Here is a 13,929-nt window from a genome sequence, read left to right as displayed (position 1 = left end):
TGAAGCAGTCCCAGGGGAACTGACTGAAGGAGCTGTGCTCATTAACCGATTTGAAGCAAACATGGAGTAGTAACCATTAAGTGAGCATTCGCACACCTTGGTCTGGGGATTAAAAACTGACTGGATTGCTTCATGCAATTAGTGGGAGGCATTCACTGTCCGTGGAACAGAACATGGCTAAAAAGTAACAAGCTTTTACTGGAGAAACAGCGGGTTGAGCAGCATCCATGGAAGGACGGGGATTGACGACGCTTCAGGTCAAAACACTGCATCTGTGGTCTCTAGGAAAAGTAATTTCTACCACACACCAATCCTGTACTGATCTCTTTATTGTGGCAGATGCTGCACTCATTTCAAGCAACATGTATATTTAAGCAATATATTTTGCCAAAAAAATGTTTTACGTACCTAAACAATAGATAACCAGAAACAAAATGATTCTCACAAACTTCCACTACAACTAAGAAAATCATCATTTTGTATAGTCGTCTGACTGAGGAAAGGATAACATCAATCTATGATCACGTACTTAATTGCACAAGAATGCTTTGCTCTGGTTCCAAAATGCAACACAGCCATTGTCAATGTTCATCTGAAACTGCTGCACCATGAGCTATTTGGCACCATGGTGGTCCTTGGTGCTCCTCAGCGAGTTAGAATTGCACGATTACCAACACCAGCATTATTGAGAAGAAATCCCAGAGGGCGATTCGTCAAACATTCCCAAGAACGGACCAAGTATCTGCTTCCAGTTCAGCCTGCAGACCAATGGATTCGTAGATCCTAGCATGGTGTTAAAGAGGTCCAACCTCACTGCTGTTAAGTTTGTTCAGTTACTTGAACTCCAGCTGGGGCTTTTTGTCCATGACGTTGAGGACATCATCCAATATGGAAGGCCCCAGATCCAGCTGAAGTGAAAGGAAGGAGCTGGTGAGGTTGAGGAGGGAGTCTTCTGAAGAATTGGTTGTTTTGCTCACTCCATTTTGCCTGGGACTGAGAGTGGAATCCTCTTCCATGGTTTTACGGTCCACAGTTTTCCCAATAAACTTACATGTGTTACTGATGTGCAGTTCACCGTTCTGCGAGACTGCTGTGTTCTTTCTCACCGCAGTTCCTTCCATGCAATTGTACCCATTTTCCCATTGCCCGCTATCATCTGGCACCTCCTGCTCAGTGTCCGAGTGGAGACGTGGTGGCTTGGGAGGGGCTGAGAAATCTTGCTTTGGTACGAAGGTCACGGAGGGTAGCAGAGGTAGGTTGAGGGCTTGGGAGCCCCCAATGCTGGGGAGCGAGATGGCATTCTTCAGCACTGGTGATGATGCGTCAGGAAAAGTAGGGTTCGGTGTGCTGTTTGCTCGGAAAAATTCACTGTGGCCGCCATACTGGCCGAACTTTGACTTGCCCTGATTTCCGGGCAAGAGATCATACTTGCCTTGAAGGAAGGAAATGTCTCCAAACACATCATGCTCCCCTCCTTTGCCAATGTGAATGGTGTGTCGGAAGTCTCCAAGTGGGGGACTAATCATGTCGGGGGACAAAATATCCCTTAGCTTAAACTTCTTGCCTCTCTTGTTGCTGGTTGTTTTCAGATAGATCGGTGTCTTGGCAGGCATTCCTCAGGCCGTGTCGGAAAAACGTCCAGAAACATTCAACTGTTGCAACAGACACAGATTAAAAAACCTTCCAGGCAAAAACAAGAAGATTCAAGGCCTGTCTCTCTTTTATTCCTTCCAAATTATTATTTGAAAGGAATTGTCCATATTGTCCGTTCATGAAATGCTCAGCTTCAAGCAAGAGTCTTCCCTTCTTCCCTCCTCCTTGGCCTGCAGAGAAAGCATGGGATAGCGAACTTGAAGGAAGCGATATCCTTGTCGCACACAGGACTTGAGAAGGAGCTGGGGAACCTCCCTCTGTAAACACGAAGTGATCTGTTGGAAGGAATTGAGTCAGAATATTAGTATCCAAGCCCCTGGGTGTTGAATAGTGAAGCTTTCACAGATTTAATTTATTTAGACAGGTGGATCATTTTTGCCTCAAAAGCTTTCTAACCTTGCTGAGTTGTTGCCATGAGTGGACTGGCTGCTGCGACATTCTGGGGAAGCAATATAGCACAGCACACAAGGCCGCTTGGCTCACCCCATGCTGGCTCTTTGAAAATTCCACTTTCTCTCAACTCTACAAACTGGTATCCCATTTATAAAGCTCCCCACCATCGAGGCCATGCCATCTGAGATTGAGGCTTGGGCCTACTCCAGCTGCTGCAGGGAGCGGACCAAAGGACTCAGTTTGGTTCAGAATGCTCCTATTGTTTGCATGATGTGTGTGTTTGTGTTTTCTTTCCCCTCTTTCTTAGCACAGTGGTTATGGTCTTCATTTTTTTTTAAATTGCATTTTTCAGTTTTCTTGCTTTGTGCTACATGTAAGCAAACAAATCTCAAGCTTGTAGAATTTATACATTCCTCAATAATAAACGTACGTTGAATCTTGAATCTTCTTGCAGCTACCTATCAGGCAGGAGGTTCAGAAGCCTGAAGTCCCACAACACCAATTTCAGCTATCCTGTGCTGGAACCAGTCTGCACAACCCTAGTCACTACCTTGGTGGAGCAGCACTAGGGCCAAATTGCAGTATGATGGAATTTGATTCTTTTTGTTCTAAATGTGTTCTTTCTTGTAAAAACTGTGTATAATTTATGGGCTATTGTGAATCCTGCTTGTCTGATGCTACGTGCCCGTGATGTTGCTGCAGGTCAGTTTTCATTGCCCCGTGCATGCATGTACTTGTTCATATGACAATAAACTCAACTTTAGCTGTTTCGATTGAATCAGTTTCCACAGGCCTTTTCAGGCAGAGTACTTGAGTCCCAGCAGTAATATTTCCCATCAAATGCCCAGTTATTTTGCCAATTTTCTGAAATCCATGTCCTCTGCTTACCAAGCTCTCTGCCACTGGAAACACTTCATAGCTTTGTACACAGCAGGCTGCCCTCCCGACCCAGCCCGCTGCATTGGGAAAACCATTCCCTGACTTAGCCTACACTTTTGCTCCTTCTTTGCCTCAGCTTCCCTTTTAACCCCTGCCCCTCCCACTGCTACTGGATGGCTGCATGGTGAAGGAGACAATGTCTGATTGACCCACCCCTGCAGCAGTAGCAATGATTAATGGCACAAGTCACATCTCTCCACAGAGGACTCCTGGAGGAGTAAAGCTTAGCCGGGAGCACTCACAACCTGAAAGAAACCCGTAAAGCCATTGTTTAAAAGTTGTGACAGCCAAGAGACCAGACACATCCCGGAATTCATCCCCGGCCTGGCCTGACATCTGTCACAACTGTCCTCTGTGAGCCTAGGTTTTGCCACGGAAGCCATATGTAATATCTATCTGGAATTGGAATTGATTTACTATTGTCATGTCTACCAGGATACAGTTTTGTTTGCCTGCCATCCCGACAGATCACCCAATTGCTCAAAGTGGTAATACAAAAGAAAACCAGACTGCAGATTATAGTTCTTTTACACTATTTTTGCCTTTGCACTGTACCAGTGCCACAACCAATTTCATGTCAAATATAGTCAATGTCAAATCAGTGATAATAAATTGGATTCTGTTACAGTTGAAGTTCAGTGCAGGTAGAGAACTGAAGTATAAAGGCCAGAACAAAATAAATTGGAAGATAAGAGTTCAGCTCTTAGCCTAAGAGGTTAAGAGGTCTAATAACAGTGAGATAGAAGACCTACTTGAGTTTGGTACAACATAATTTTGAGATCTTGAATCTTCTGCCTGACTGGAGTTGGGGAAGGGGGGAGTGGTTGGTTACTGAAGAGGGGATGACTGGGGTAGGTGGGGTTCTGGATTATGATGGCTGCTTTATTCAAATTTCATCTCTTAGTGTATGCTACTGGAGTGTAAGAGTGCTTGAGAGTGAGAATGAACCACTAACCCAGCTTTTCAAACCGCTAGGCTCTATTCAAAGTTGCAACATTGGTTTCAATTTTTAGGGGAAAAATTGACAAATTGCTTGTTTACTCTAGGACTTCTTACATTCTGGTGCAAGGTGGCAGCAAGTCATAAAGTAACAGAATGGAGACTTGGATGCCCACTGGGATGGGTTCACAATTCAAGAGGTATCACAGCTGCTCTTGCTTTTAATTGCAACAAAATGGCACTTGGAAATCTAGTCAGCACACAGTTTAAACCCTGATTATTGACTGTCATAATTTGAATTTTGTCTTGTGGGATTAAAGTAGATTGAAGACTTGAGTATTGATTAGACCTGATACTTTGCATCCCTGCATTCACTTTCCATGAAGACTAAAGTACAATGGCTGACATACAGTGAGGCTTCAGCATGACTCAGGGACAGATTGAGAAGTTGCAAAGATTCCTGGGTGCAGCACTGGTGGGGAAGGTCCACCATGATCGGAATGGCTGGTAGAAGACTACCACTATACCCCACCCCTCCCATTCATCTACAGCCAAGGTGCTGCTCTGCAAGACTTCACATATCCTTAATAACCAACACAGGCTCCCTTAACAAGATACCAAGGACTGCTTGCCTCATGGTGATTACCATAAAATATCTAAAAGAAGGTACAGTTCTCTGACAAATTCCAGAAAAACCATTGGCATATTGTTGGCATGATCTCCCAAGATATTTGAAACATATCTTCTGACCCTTAGCGAGTGTACAGCAAAAGGTGATCTAACCTCTAGGAGCACTCAAAGCCCTCTGCAAGGACTATTTTGTTACCATTGGAAAGGTCATTACGATGCTATGCAACTATTGAGCAGTAGTCATCATTGTGTGCCATGTTGTAGGACGTGGGTGATCGTGCCTCTGCGACTATGATTGTTCTTGGCATATTTTTCTACGGAAGTGGTTTGCCATTGCCTTCTTCTGGGCACTGTCTTTACAAGATGGGTGATCCCCAGCCATTATCAATACTCTTCAGAGACTGTCTGCCTAGGGGTGGCAGTCGCACAACCAGGACTTATGTCATGCGCCAGCTACGCCCATGGCTGTTTGTGATGCTGATCAGGGAGGGAGGGGCTAATCAGGTGCTACACATTGCCAAGGGTGACCTGCAGGCTACACCTCCTTTGGTAGAGACATATCTCCAACTTGCCACCCAAGCAGTAGTAGCCAAATGACAATCTTATCCGGGCAACAATTCCTCCCATCCCATTTCCTTTACTAAGACTGAGACACAAGAGACTGCATCTGCACAAACTGTGGAGGAATTCAGCAGATGAAGCATTTGCAGAGGGAAAGGACAGTCAGCATTGATTATCCATTTCCATCTGTTGATGCTTCTTGACCTGATAAGTTCCTCTAGCTTATTGTGCTTTGCTTCTTTACTAAGATCGGTCTGGTATTAAACATAGTTTGTCAAATGAAGATTCCTGGAAGTTCATGTCTGAAGAGCAGAACATCACAGCAATAGAGTTACATTAAAGTGACTGAATAGTGGAGAAGATCACGTTTCTGTGGTGTACGATATAAAACGATAGTCACAGTCAACAAGCAGAAAGGCAGAAGGCTTTAGGTGATGGCAACTGACATCAAGATAGTGGAGTACAAGACCTTTCACAACCTTTTAAACATCTTGTTCCTTTTACCCTTCCCAGTGAATTTTTGGCCAAAAACATTTTACGGCTTCTTTAAAATCTATAGTCCAAGTAACACAGACTCTGCTCCAAATTGTCCAGGCTGAACATAATGCCCATCTCCAATAATTTAACTGGTATGGGGGAAAAAGGACATTTTAGAACTCAGTTAAGGAGAAGCACTAGTTTGAAAGGTACTTTAAATTTACCACCAAACAAACAAGATAGCCCATTTTAAAATTAGCAAATCATGAAACTGTGAGGGGAAACATGAGGCATTTCAAACATCCAAATCAATAAGTAAAATAACCCTTGGTTTTCTGACCATGAATAATCCATTTTCAAACTACATTCTATCTAACCGATATATCCTTTTCCCCCACAAATGTTCTGTTTTCTAGTTTTAGGTCCAGGTGTTTCTTGAATGGCCAGGTGTTTGGGGTTAGCCAAGTGCTACAACTGCCCATTCATCATCTCCATTCAAGACTCCAAACAATCCCTCTAGGTGAGGCAGCACTTCACCTATGAATCTACTAGGGTTGTCTATTGCACCCAAAGCTCCTGATGAGGCCTCCTCTACATTTGGATTTACTCATAAATTGGGCTATTACTTCGTTGAGCACCTTTACTCTAGCCACAAAAAGTGGAACTTCCCAGTGGCCAAACATTTTAATTCTGATTCCTGTTCCAACATGTCAGTCCATGACCTCCTCTTGTGCCAAGATAGAAACATAGAAAATAGGTGCAGGAGTAGGCCATTCGGCCCTTCGAGCCTGCACCGCCATTTATTATGATCATGGCTGATCATCCAACTCAGAACCCTGCACCAGCCTTCCCTCCATACCCCCCGATCCCCGTAGCCACAAGGGAGGAGCAACACCTTTTATTCCACATGGGTAGCCTCCAACCTCACAGTATGAATATCAATTTCTTCTTTAGTGAAAAAAATGTTCCCTCCTCCTCCCCTCATCTGCCTATCATTACCCCCACCCCTATCCCCTCCTCCTTCTCTTTCTCCTATGGTCCACCCTCCTCTTCTATCGGGTTCTTTCCTCTCCAGCCCGTTACTGACAACAACCTGGCTTCACCTATCATCTTCTAGCTATAGTGCTTCCTCTCCCCCTCCTAACTTTTTATTCTGGGACCTTCCCTGAAGAAGATTTTCAGCTCTAAACGTCAACTATTTATTCATTTGCATGGATACTGCCTGACTTACTTTGTTCCTCAGCATTTTGTATGTGTTGATTTGGAGTTAGTCGTTATATCAGAATCCATTCGGCCCATTGAATGCATGCCAGCTCATAGCACTGCAACCCCATCCCTTTTTCAACAGCCACGCAGATTGGCAGAAGTACAGGAGAACTCTACATTAAAATTATAAAAATATTTTTACTTCACATTATTCGTGTGGTAACTGCATTTCGGCCTCAGGAGCTTTAGTGTTACATGAAAGTCCCCGACGTTACAGTAGTCAGAAACTTCCGTGGAAGAACAGGTATTACTCGAGCTGTCGAGGGTTTCATCGGCATTAATTTCAGGCAAGACATAGAAGGAGACGATCCCAATGTAGGGAAATGGGACCACAGTAGATGTGCTAAGCGCTCAGCATGGACGTGATGGGTGAAATGCTTCTGCACTACCAACTCTTTTTCCAACATTGTAGTAAATATTCTGCATTCCTTTCTCAATTGCGCAGTCTTTCTGGTTAAAGGAAGTTGATTCTTCCGATCTCTCCCACCGCAGTAGTTAAATTAACGTTTTAAATATTTAAAAGCAAAACTTTTTTGTCTGTGCTTATCCATCCCATAATTATTATTACTGTCTAATTAATTCGGTCGAACCAAAAGAAAGACAACGATCTCGTGAAATGGTACTTGAACATTTCCCAGTTAGGTTCGGGGAGATGACCTTTTGGAGAGGAGAGAGCTAAGGTTTTATCTTGCCCCTATTCGCATAGACTGCTAATTAAGCTGGAACGGGAAAAGAAACTACACGGCCGGTTCAAGATGAAAGACCGAGGAAGAGCTGGAGAGGAAATATTTTTTTAAAAAAAGCTTACAGGTCTCTCCAGTCTTAGCGGATCGTTGCCATATCTCTCTCACTATCGTGCCGCTTGAAGGAGTAAGATAGGTGGTTTCCTCTTTCGAAGTAAATCCCTCCAGAAAAACTTCTTGCAGCCGGCACCTTCCCTTCTGAAGTTATCTGTGCGCTGACAGCGAGAGCACGGAGTTAAAGAGGCAATATTTGTGGCAGCTGGCCAGTTGTTGCAGCCACCAACAGGTCGGGCGGTGGTGTCCACCTGTGTCCGTCTGTCACTCACATCCACACGCACTGGGTCGAGGCTGCCCGGTGCTCGGCGTCCCTCCTTTCACACCGAGCAGCTGGGAGCAGAACTGCGGGAGAGCTGCACTCCGCTTGCACGCGAAGCGGATGATTCAAGCTTCAGAGGGGCGAAACGTGCCTATCCGCTTCAGCTTCTACAGCAAGAAACGAAACTCTTATAAACACGCAATAAAAGCGGCTGATGCTACGGGCAGTTTGGTTCGCTTGGGTTTAAAACAAGACATATCAAAGGCTGTGCGGTACAGTGGGTTGGGAACCAGCGCTGGAAGGGAGTAAAATCCAAATCCCGGAGATCCGGATTTACATAATTGGAGCGGTTACTGGCTTCAATTATTCTAAAGTAACCTCGGCAAATGAAATCGACCCTCTCCAAACAGTCTTTAAGACTTAATTTAGAGGCTAAACAGTATAAACTAGAGAGTAGACTCCAAAGAAAGTTATCTGAATATCTAGGATACTTGTAGGTTAATAATCCAGTCCGTATTTTGGAAACAATTTAGGATTACGGGTTTTCTAGTGTTTATATAGCCTAGAATATATTTGTTGAGTGTTAATATACTGGGCTAATGGCAGAGAAACTGCTCGGCAGGAATACAGGCAGATAAAGTCATGTTAAGGCAGCTGGAATGCCACAAAAGTTTCCAGAAGAGTCTTCTTAAAACAACCTTGCTAGAGGTTCAGGAACGGTGGCAACGGTCATTATAGTTCAGCCTGGCCAATGAACATGTTCTCACACAGGAAAAAGGGAGGTGGAGGGTGTTTAATAGGCAGAGCTTTAAAAAAGACCAATATATATTAATTACATTTTTATACGTTGCATTTGATGACCTCTTGCTTTTAGAGTATGCATGTCAATTTAAGGACCAAAACCAGTTTGTAATCGGGTTTATTTATTTTTATTCTATTAATGAAGGTGATTGGGTTTCAATCCACTTGTTAGAACCAATTGTAAAGTATTTAACGATATTTGGAAACGAAGCCATGCGAATTGCCACTTGGATTCTGTAAATCTGAAATGATACAGTATTTCAAATTGTGGCAGAGGTTCATGGGTGTGAGTGGGGACTATAGTCCAATGAAAACTGAACTGAAAAAATTGATGGGAACTTTACACCAGAGTAAAGTTACATACCAGTGTCAGGCAGGGTAGGGCAGGCACGTGAATGTGGATGCTGAGCAGGGAGAATCAGTTGAAATAAGATCGGAAACAGTTGGGACAATTGAGCAGAGCGGCAGCAACTCTGCAGAGAGAAACAGTTTTAGTAACATTTCAGGTCCATGACCTTTTGTCAGAAGATAGGTTGAGTTTAGATGGACCTAATGGTCCACTTTGGTCATTTTCTGCTTTCTTATGTTAGTCTATTATTCGCCGGGAATTTTTATTATACAAAATGTGAATTCTGAATAGTAAAAAGTGGAAGAGATAACAAATCCTATACAAAGTTCAAAGTTCATGTGTTATCAATATATACAGCCTTGAAATTTGTCTCCTTACAGGCAGCCACAAAACAAAGAAACCGTTAAAAAGGAAAGCTGTCAAACACCCAGACAGGGGAAAACAAATCATGCTAACAATAAGGGGAAGCAAGTAGCAGACAGAACTGAAGTTTTACCAAAGGCAGCCCACAGACACAAAGCCAGGCATCACTGTAGCCGGAGCAGACCGCTGCCTCAGTTCAGTGCAGAGCCGACCCAGGTAAATCTCGTGGAGCAGCCCGTCCCACACCTCCGGTCACAACACCCTGACCTTTTCAATCTGGCCCGGTGCTTAAAGCCAACCAATTATACAGACCCAATCACAGTCATTTTCTCTGCATTGATATTGGTTCATGATCAAAAGTTTGCCACCTTGTCCCTCCCCAACACCTCACATCAACGCATCCAACAGCCTCTGCGCCACCTGCTCCTCTGATGTGTTTTTTTAAATCTCGAGTTCAGTGAGCAGCTATTTTACTCAGACCCCACAAGATTGAGCATGAAATTGCCACATTTCCCTATGTTACAGCAATGAGTAATTCCCAACAGTCATGGAAAGCTGCACTGAGAGAGATCCTCCTGTATTCCATGTGTGATCCTGTGTGCTAGGAGGTAGGTGGAAGAATGCCAGGGCAGTTATTTCCTTACCAGTAGAGCCATCCTCATTGGATTTCGGGGTGAGTGGTTTCAGGTTCAATTCTGACCAGTTCCTTACATACTTTCCATCCGAGATGGGTTGAGCATCAAGCTAACAGCTCAGCCTTGCAAAAAGCAGGCAAGTGCAAAAGAAACGGCAAGGCCGCCACCCGACTGCGCCATAAGATGCAGAGAGGAACTCAGCAACAACAATTCCTTGATAGCAAAATACATTGTTTTTAGCCATTATCACATTGTTTGTGGGAGCTTGCTGTGTCCAATTTGACATCTCTGTGTTCCACATCAGAGCAACAACATTAATGTTCCTCAGGACCTTCTGATAGGAGAGTGAAAGCAGCCACCAAGTGTTTTTGTTCACTAGTTCAAAATACCACAGTAAAAAGAAACCTTCCATTTGTCAGACCTCTTCTCTCACCAGTCCAGGGAAATCCATAATTCCAAATGCCCTTTTCAGTATTTTTGATGATTTCAATGGTCTAATTTGATCAATATGCTAACAGGGTGAAATTCCTGAAATTGGCCCCAACCACTGGAGTCTTTCTGCTCTGCCATTCGCTTAGATCCTTTATTACCTATCATTTATCCAAAACAATCCCTAAATAAGATCAACATTTCTCTCGACAAGGAGGTTCCAAATAGCTTCCCAGCCAATGAAGTACCTTCAAAGTGTACTCCCTTATAACATACAGTAGGTAGCCTAGCATAGCAAATACCAAATCCTTATGAACTTGTATACCTTTGAACAGTTCTGTTAATCCCTGTGTTTGCAATCTTACTTTTACCTCTCCTCTGACACCACATTTTGTGATTCTGCCAAGGTTCAAGTGTTTTATTGACTGAGAAGACATTTCATGTGTATTGTCCTTATGGTCCAATACAAAATGAGGATTCTCTTGAGGGAGCACACACAAAAAAAGTGCTGGAGGGACTCAGCACCTCAGGCAGTATCTATGGAGGGGAATAAACAGTCAGCATTTCAGGAAGAGACCCTTCATTAGGAATGGAAAGGAAGGGGGCAAAAACCAGAATAAGAAGGTGGGGGAGGAGATTAAATAGAAGCTGTCAGGTGATAGAAGAGCAACACAGACAAAATGCTGGAGGAACCCAGCAGGCCAGGCAGCATCTGTGGAAAAGATTAAACAGTCAATATTTTGGGTTGCGACTCTTCGTCAGGACTGGTCAAGGGTCTCAGCTCGAAACGTCAGCTGTTTACTCGTTATAGCAGTAGACATAGAGAACCATGTCAGAATGGGAAAGGGATGTTGAATTTAAATGGGTAGAAACTGGTTCCCCAGTCTTCATCAGGTCCCACTGACGTAGGGGGAGGCTACATTGGGAGCACCAGATACCATAGGTGACCCCAACAGACGCGCAGGTGATGTGCAGCCTCATCTGGAAGGACAGTTAGGGCCCTAAATTGTAGTGAACTGTCCATCCCTATTAAATTTCTTCTTCTTCAGCCCTTCATTTCTTCCACCTATCCCCTTCCAGGCTTCTTACCTCATCCCTTATTGGCACTCCTTTCCACTAACCTGATCTCCGCCAACACCTGCCAGCTTGTACTCCTTCCCCTCTCCCCACCTTCTTATTCTGGTTTCTGCCCCCTTCCTTTCCAGTCCTGATAAGGGGTTTCAGCCCAAAACACCAACTGCTTATTTCCATCCATAGACGCTACCTGATCTGCTAAGTTCCTCCAACATTTTGTGCGCGTGGCTCAAGATTCCTAGCATCTGCAGAATCTCTTGTGCTTATTTTCTCGGGGCAGTTTGCAATACATATTTTTGAATATCTACATGTGATGCTGTGGACACCACTTCTTAATATTCAGATTTCGGATTTCACTATGGCAATTATGTTATGGTGGCACGGTAGCATGGAGGTTAGTACAATGCTTTACAGGTCAGGCGATTCGGGTTCAATTCCCACCACTGCCTGTAAGGAGTTTGGACGTTCTTCCCTTGACAGCGTGGGTTTCCTCCCACAGTTCAAAGGATGTACTGGCTGATTGGTTAATTGTTACTGTAACTTGCTAGGATTAAATTGGGGACTGCTGGGCAGTGCAGCTCAAAAGGCCAGAAAGGCCTACTCCATTCTGTATCTCAATAAATAAATAAATGTTAGGAAGAAACTGTTGAATCCCCAGATCAAAGAAATGAACAAATGCAAGTAGAATAAAGTGCCTTGGAGTTTATGAAGTAGATAGTGACAGCTGCATATTCCTGCATTAAATATATCAAAACATCATTCTCAGATTATGCACATAAAACAGCTTGCTCCAGCCACAGATGCATGTTAATATATCTTGCTTTTCAGTTCTCTTCTTTCTGGACTTCGATGCTGCCAACTGCATTGATTATTTCTATGTCTGAGTGTATGAAAATAATGGTAACTAGTTCTCAAAAGTGTCATAACTCAGTGGTGCAAGATGATTCAACATCAAAACCACAGTGACATTCATGACAGATCATTAGTCTGTTCAAGACCATAACTATACTTTTTTTTTTAAGTGGCCACCTCCTGTGCATTGCCTGGGGTAGTCTCGGGTGCCTCAGAGCAATTGGCTATGAGGCAACATTACAAGTGGTCTGCCTGTCAAGCCTATGATGTGATAGCATGTGGTATGAAGAGATTTTCAACAATTCCTTGCTCCCAGAAGGGAGCAACTTTTCAAGTGGGACACAGGTCAGGGATAAACACTCCAGAACCTAATGCTGCATTTCTGATCTTAACTCCCTTCAAGTCTGGCTCTCTATTAAGAACACAGAAATGTATTCCCTTAGTTCCAATAACAATGAAAACCTTACACTTCTTACAATTTAAAACTTTATAATCTATTTAGTGGGATTTGCTGGAAGGAAAGATACTAAGAAAGAAACCCTGGCTGGAATTACACATCTCAAAGACGTGGGAGATATAGCTGCAAAGGAAAGGATTAAGATTTTTATGTCATTTAATACTAATTTATGCAGTTGGAAAATTCAAGATCTTTGAAAAGCAATAAATTGCAGATGCTTGAAATCATAAATAAAAGCAAAGAATTCTTAAGTAGCAGGTCAGGCACGGAGTTAATATTTCAGGTCAATGACCTTTCATCAAACATTTCAGCAATGCCTTGTTGCCTTTTATTGTTTGCAGTTAATATACTTCAGAATCACTTTATTGCCAGAATGTGAAACATACCAGAATTGATTGTGGTTCAGTGACAATCATAAAATTCAGGACAATACCACCACAGACAACATAATAGCAACCAACAATTTACAAGACAACAGTGCAAAGAACCATGAGCAATTGATAATAAGCAGAACGGTCACATGTGCAAACATCAATAATCAAACTTAAATAAATGTAGTTTTGTGAACCATCTGGAAGATGTCACCCCAGTTGCGTTTGCTGGCACCATCTTCTTCCGTACAGAATACCATGTGAACATATAATAGACTCAATAGTTATCAACAGGACAAGGAGAGCAGGAAGGACTATTTAATAGATGTCATGCAGGGAGAGTTCGGGTATTACACTTAAGTGAGTTTTGTTGAGAAGCTCAAAAGCTACGGGAAAGAAGCTTCGGAGATGATGTGTTGTCCAGGTGGTGATGGAGTTGTAGCATCTCCCTGCTGGAAATCTGGTGAGTAGCTGACTGCTAGGGTGGTGCAATCAGCAATAATTTTTTTAAGCTCTTTTCTTTGTGCTGGCGATGAACGGGTCTTTTAATGTCAGCAGCTGACAGTCAACGATCTTCTCCACTGAGTGGACCACTCACTGCAACCTGGACCTGGAGAGAGAAACCAAACAGTGATAGAGGTAGTCGCAACACTCCCAATGATGGCTGAGTAAAAATCCATC

The 13,929-nt window shown here is 43.3% G+C and overlaps 1 protein-coding gene across 2 annotated transcripts; it reads right to left on the bottom strand.

Annotated features, from left to right (window-relative positions):
- Positions 1–223: 223 nt before the first annotated feature.
- cdc42ep3 (CDC42 effector protein (Rho GTPase binding) 3) lies at positions 224–8,164 on the bottom strand. Of its 2 annotated transcripts, none has more exons than XM_072277628.1 (2): positions 7,667–8,164; positions 224–1,928 (listed from the first exon to the last, which is right to left on the bottom strand). In XM_072277628.1, exon 2 carries the CDS (start codon positions 1,611–1,613, stop codon positions 834–836), a length of 780 nt encoding a protein of 259 aa, XP_072133729.1. In that variant the 5' UTR covers positions 1,614–1,928; positions 7,667–8,164; the 3' UTR covers positions 224–833. The 2 variants fall into 2 exon arrangements, with proteins under 2 accessions (XP_072133729.1, XP_072133730.1); XM_072277629.1 differs by lacking the exon at positions 7,667–8,164 and adding an exon at positions 6,824–6,964.
- Positions 8,165–13,929: the final 5,765 nt, after the last annotated feature.

The sequence above is a fragment of the Mobula birostris genome, chromosome 2, assembly GCF_030028105.1.
Source record: "Mobula birostris isolate sMobBir1 chromosome 2, sMobBir1.hap1, whole genome shotgun sequence".
NCBI classification, from domain to species: Eukaryota; Metazoa; Chordata; class Chondrichthyes; order Myliobatiformes; family Myliobatidae; genus Mobula; species Mobula birostris.
The sequence above is the reverse complement of the archived record's forward strand: the minus strand, read 5'-3'. Positions and strand labels throughout refer to the sequence as shown.

Coding starts and splice junctions, on each gene's coding strand:
- cdc42ep3 (XM_072277628.1), bottom strand. CDS start 1,613: ATGCCTGCCAAGACACCGATCTATCTGAAAACAACCAGCAACAAGAGA.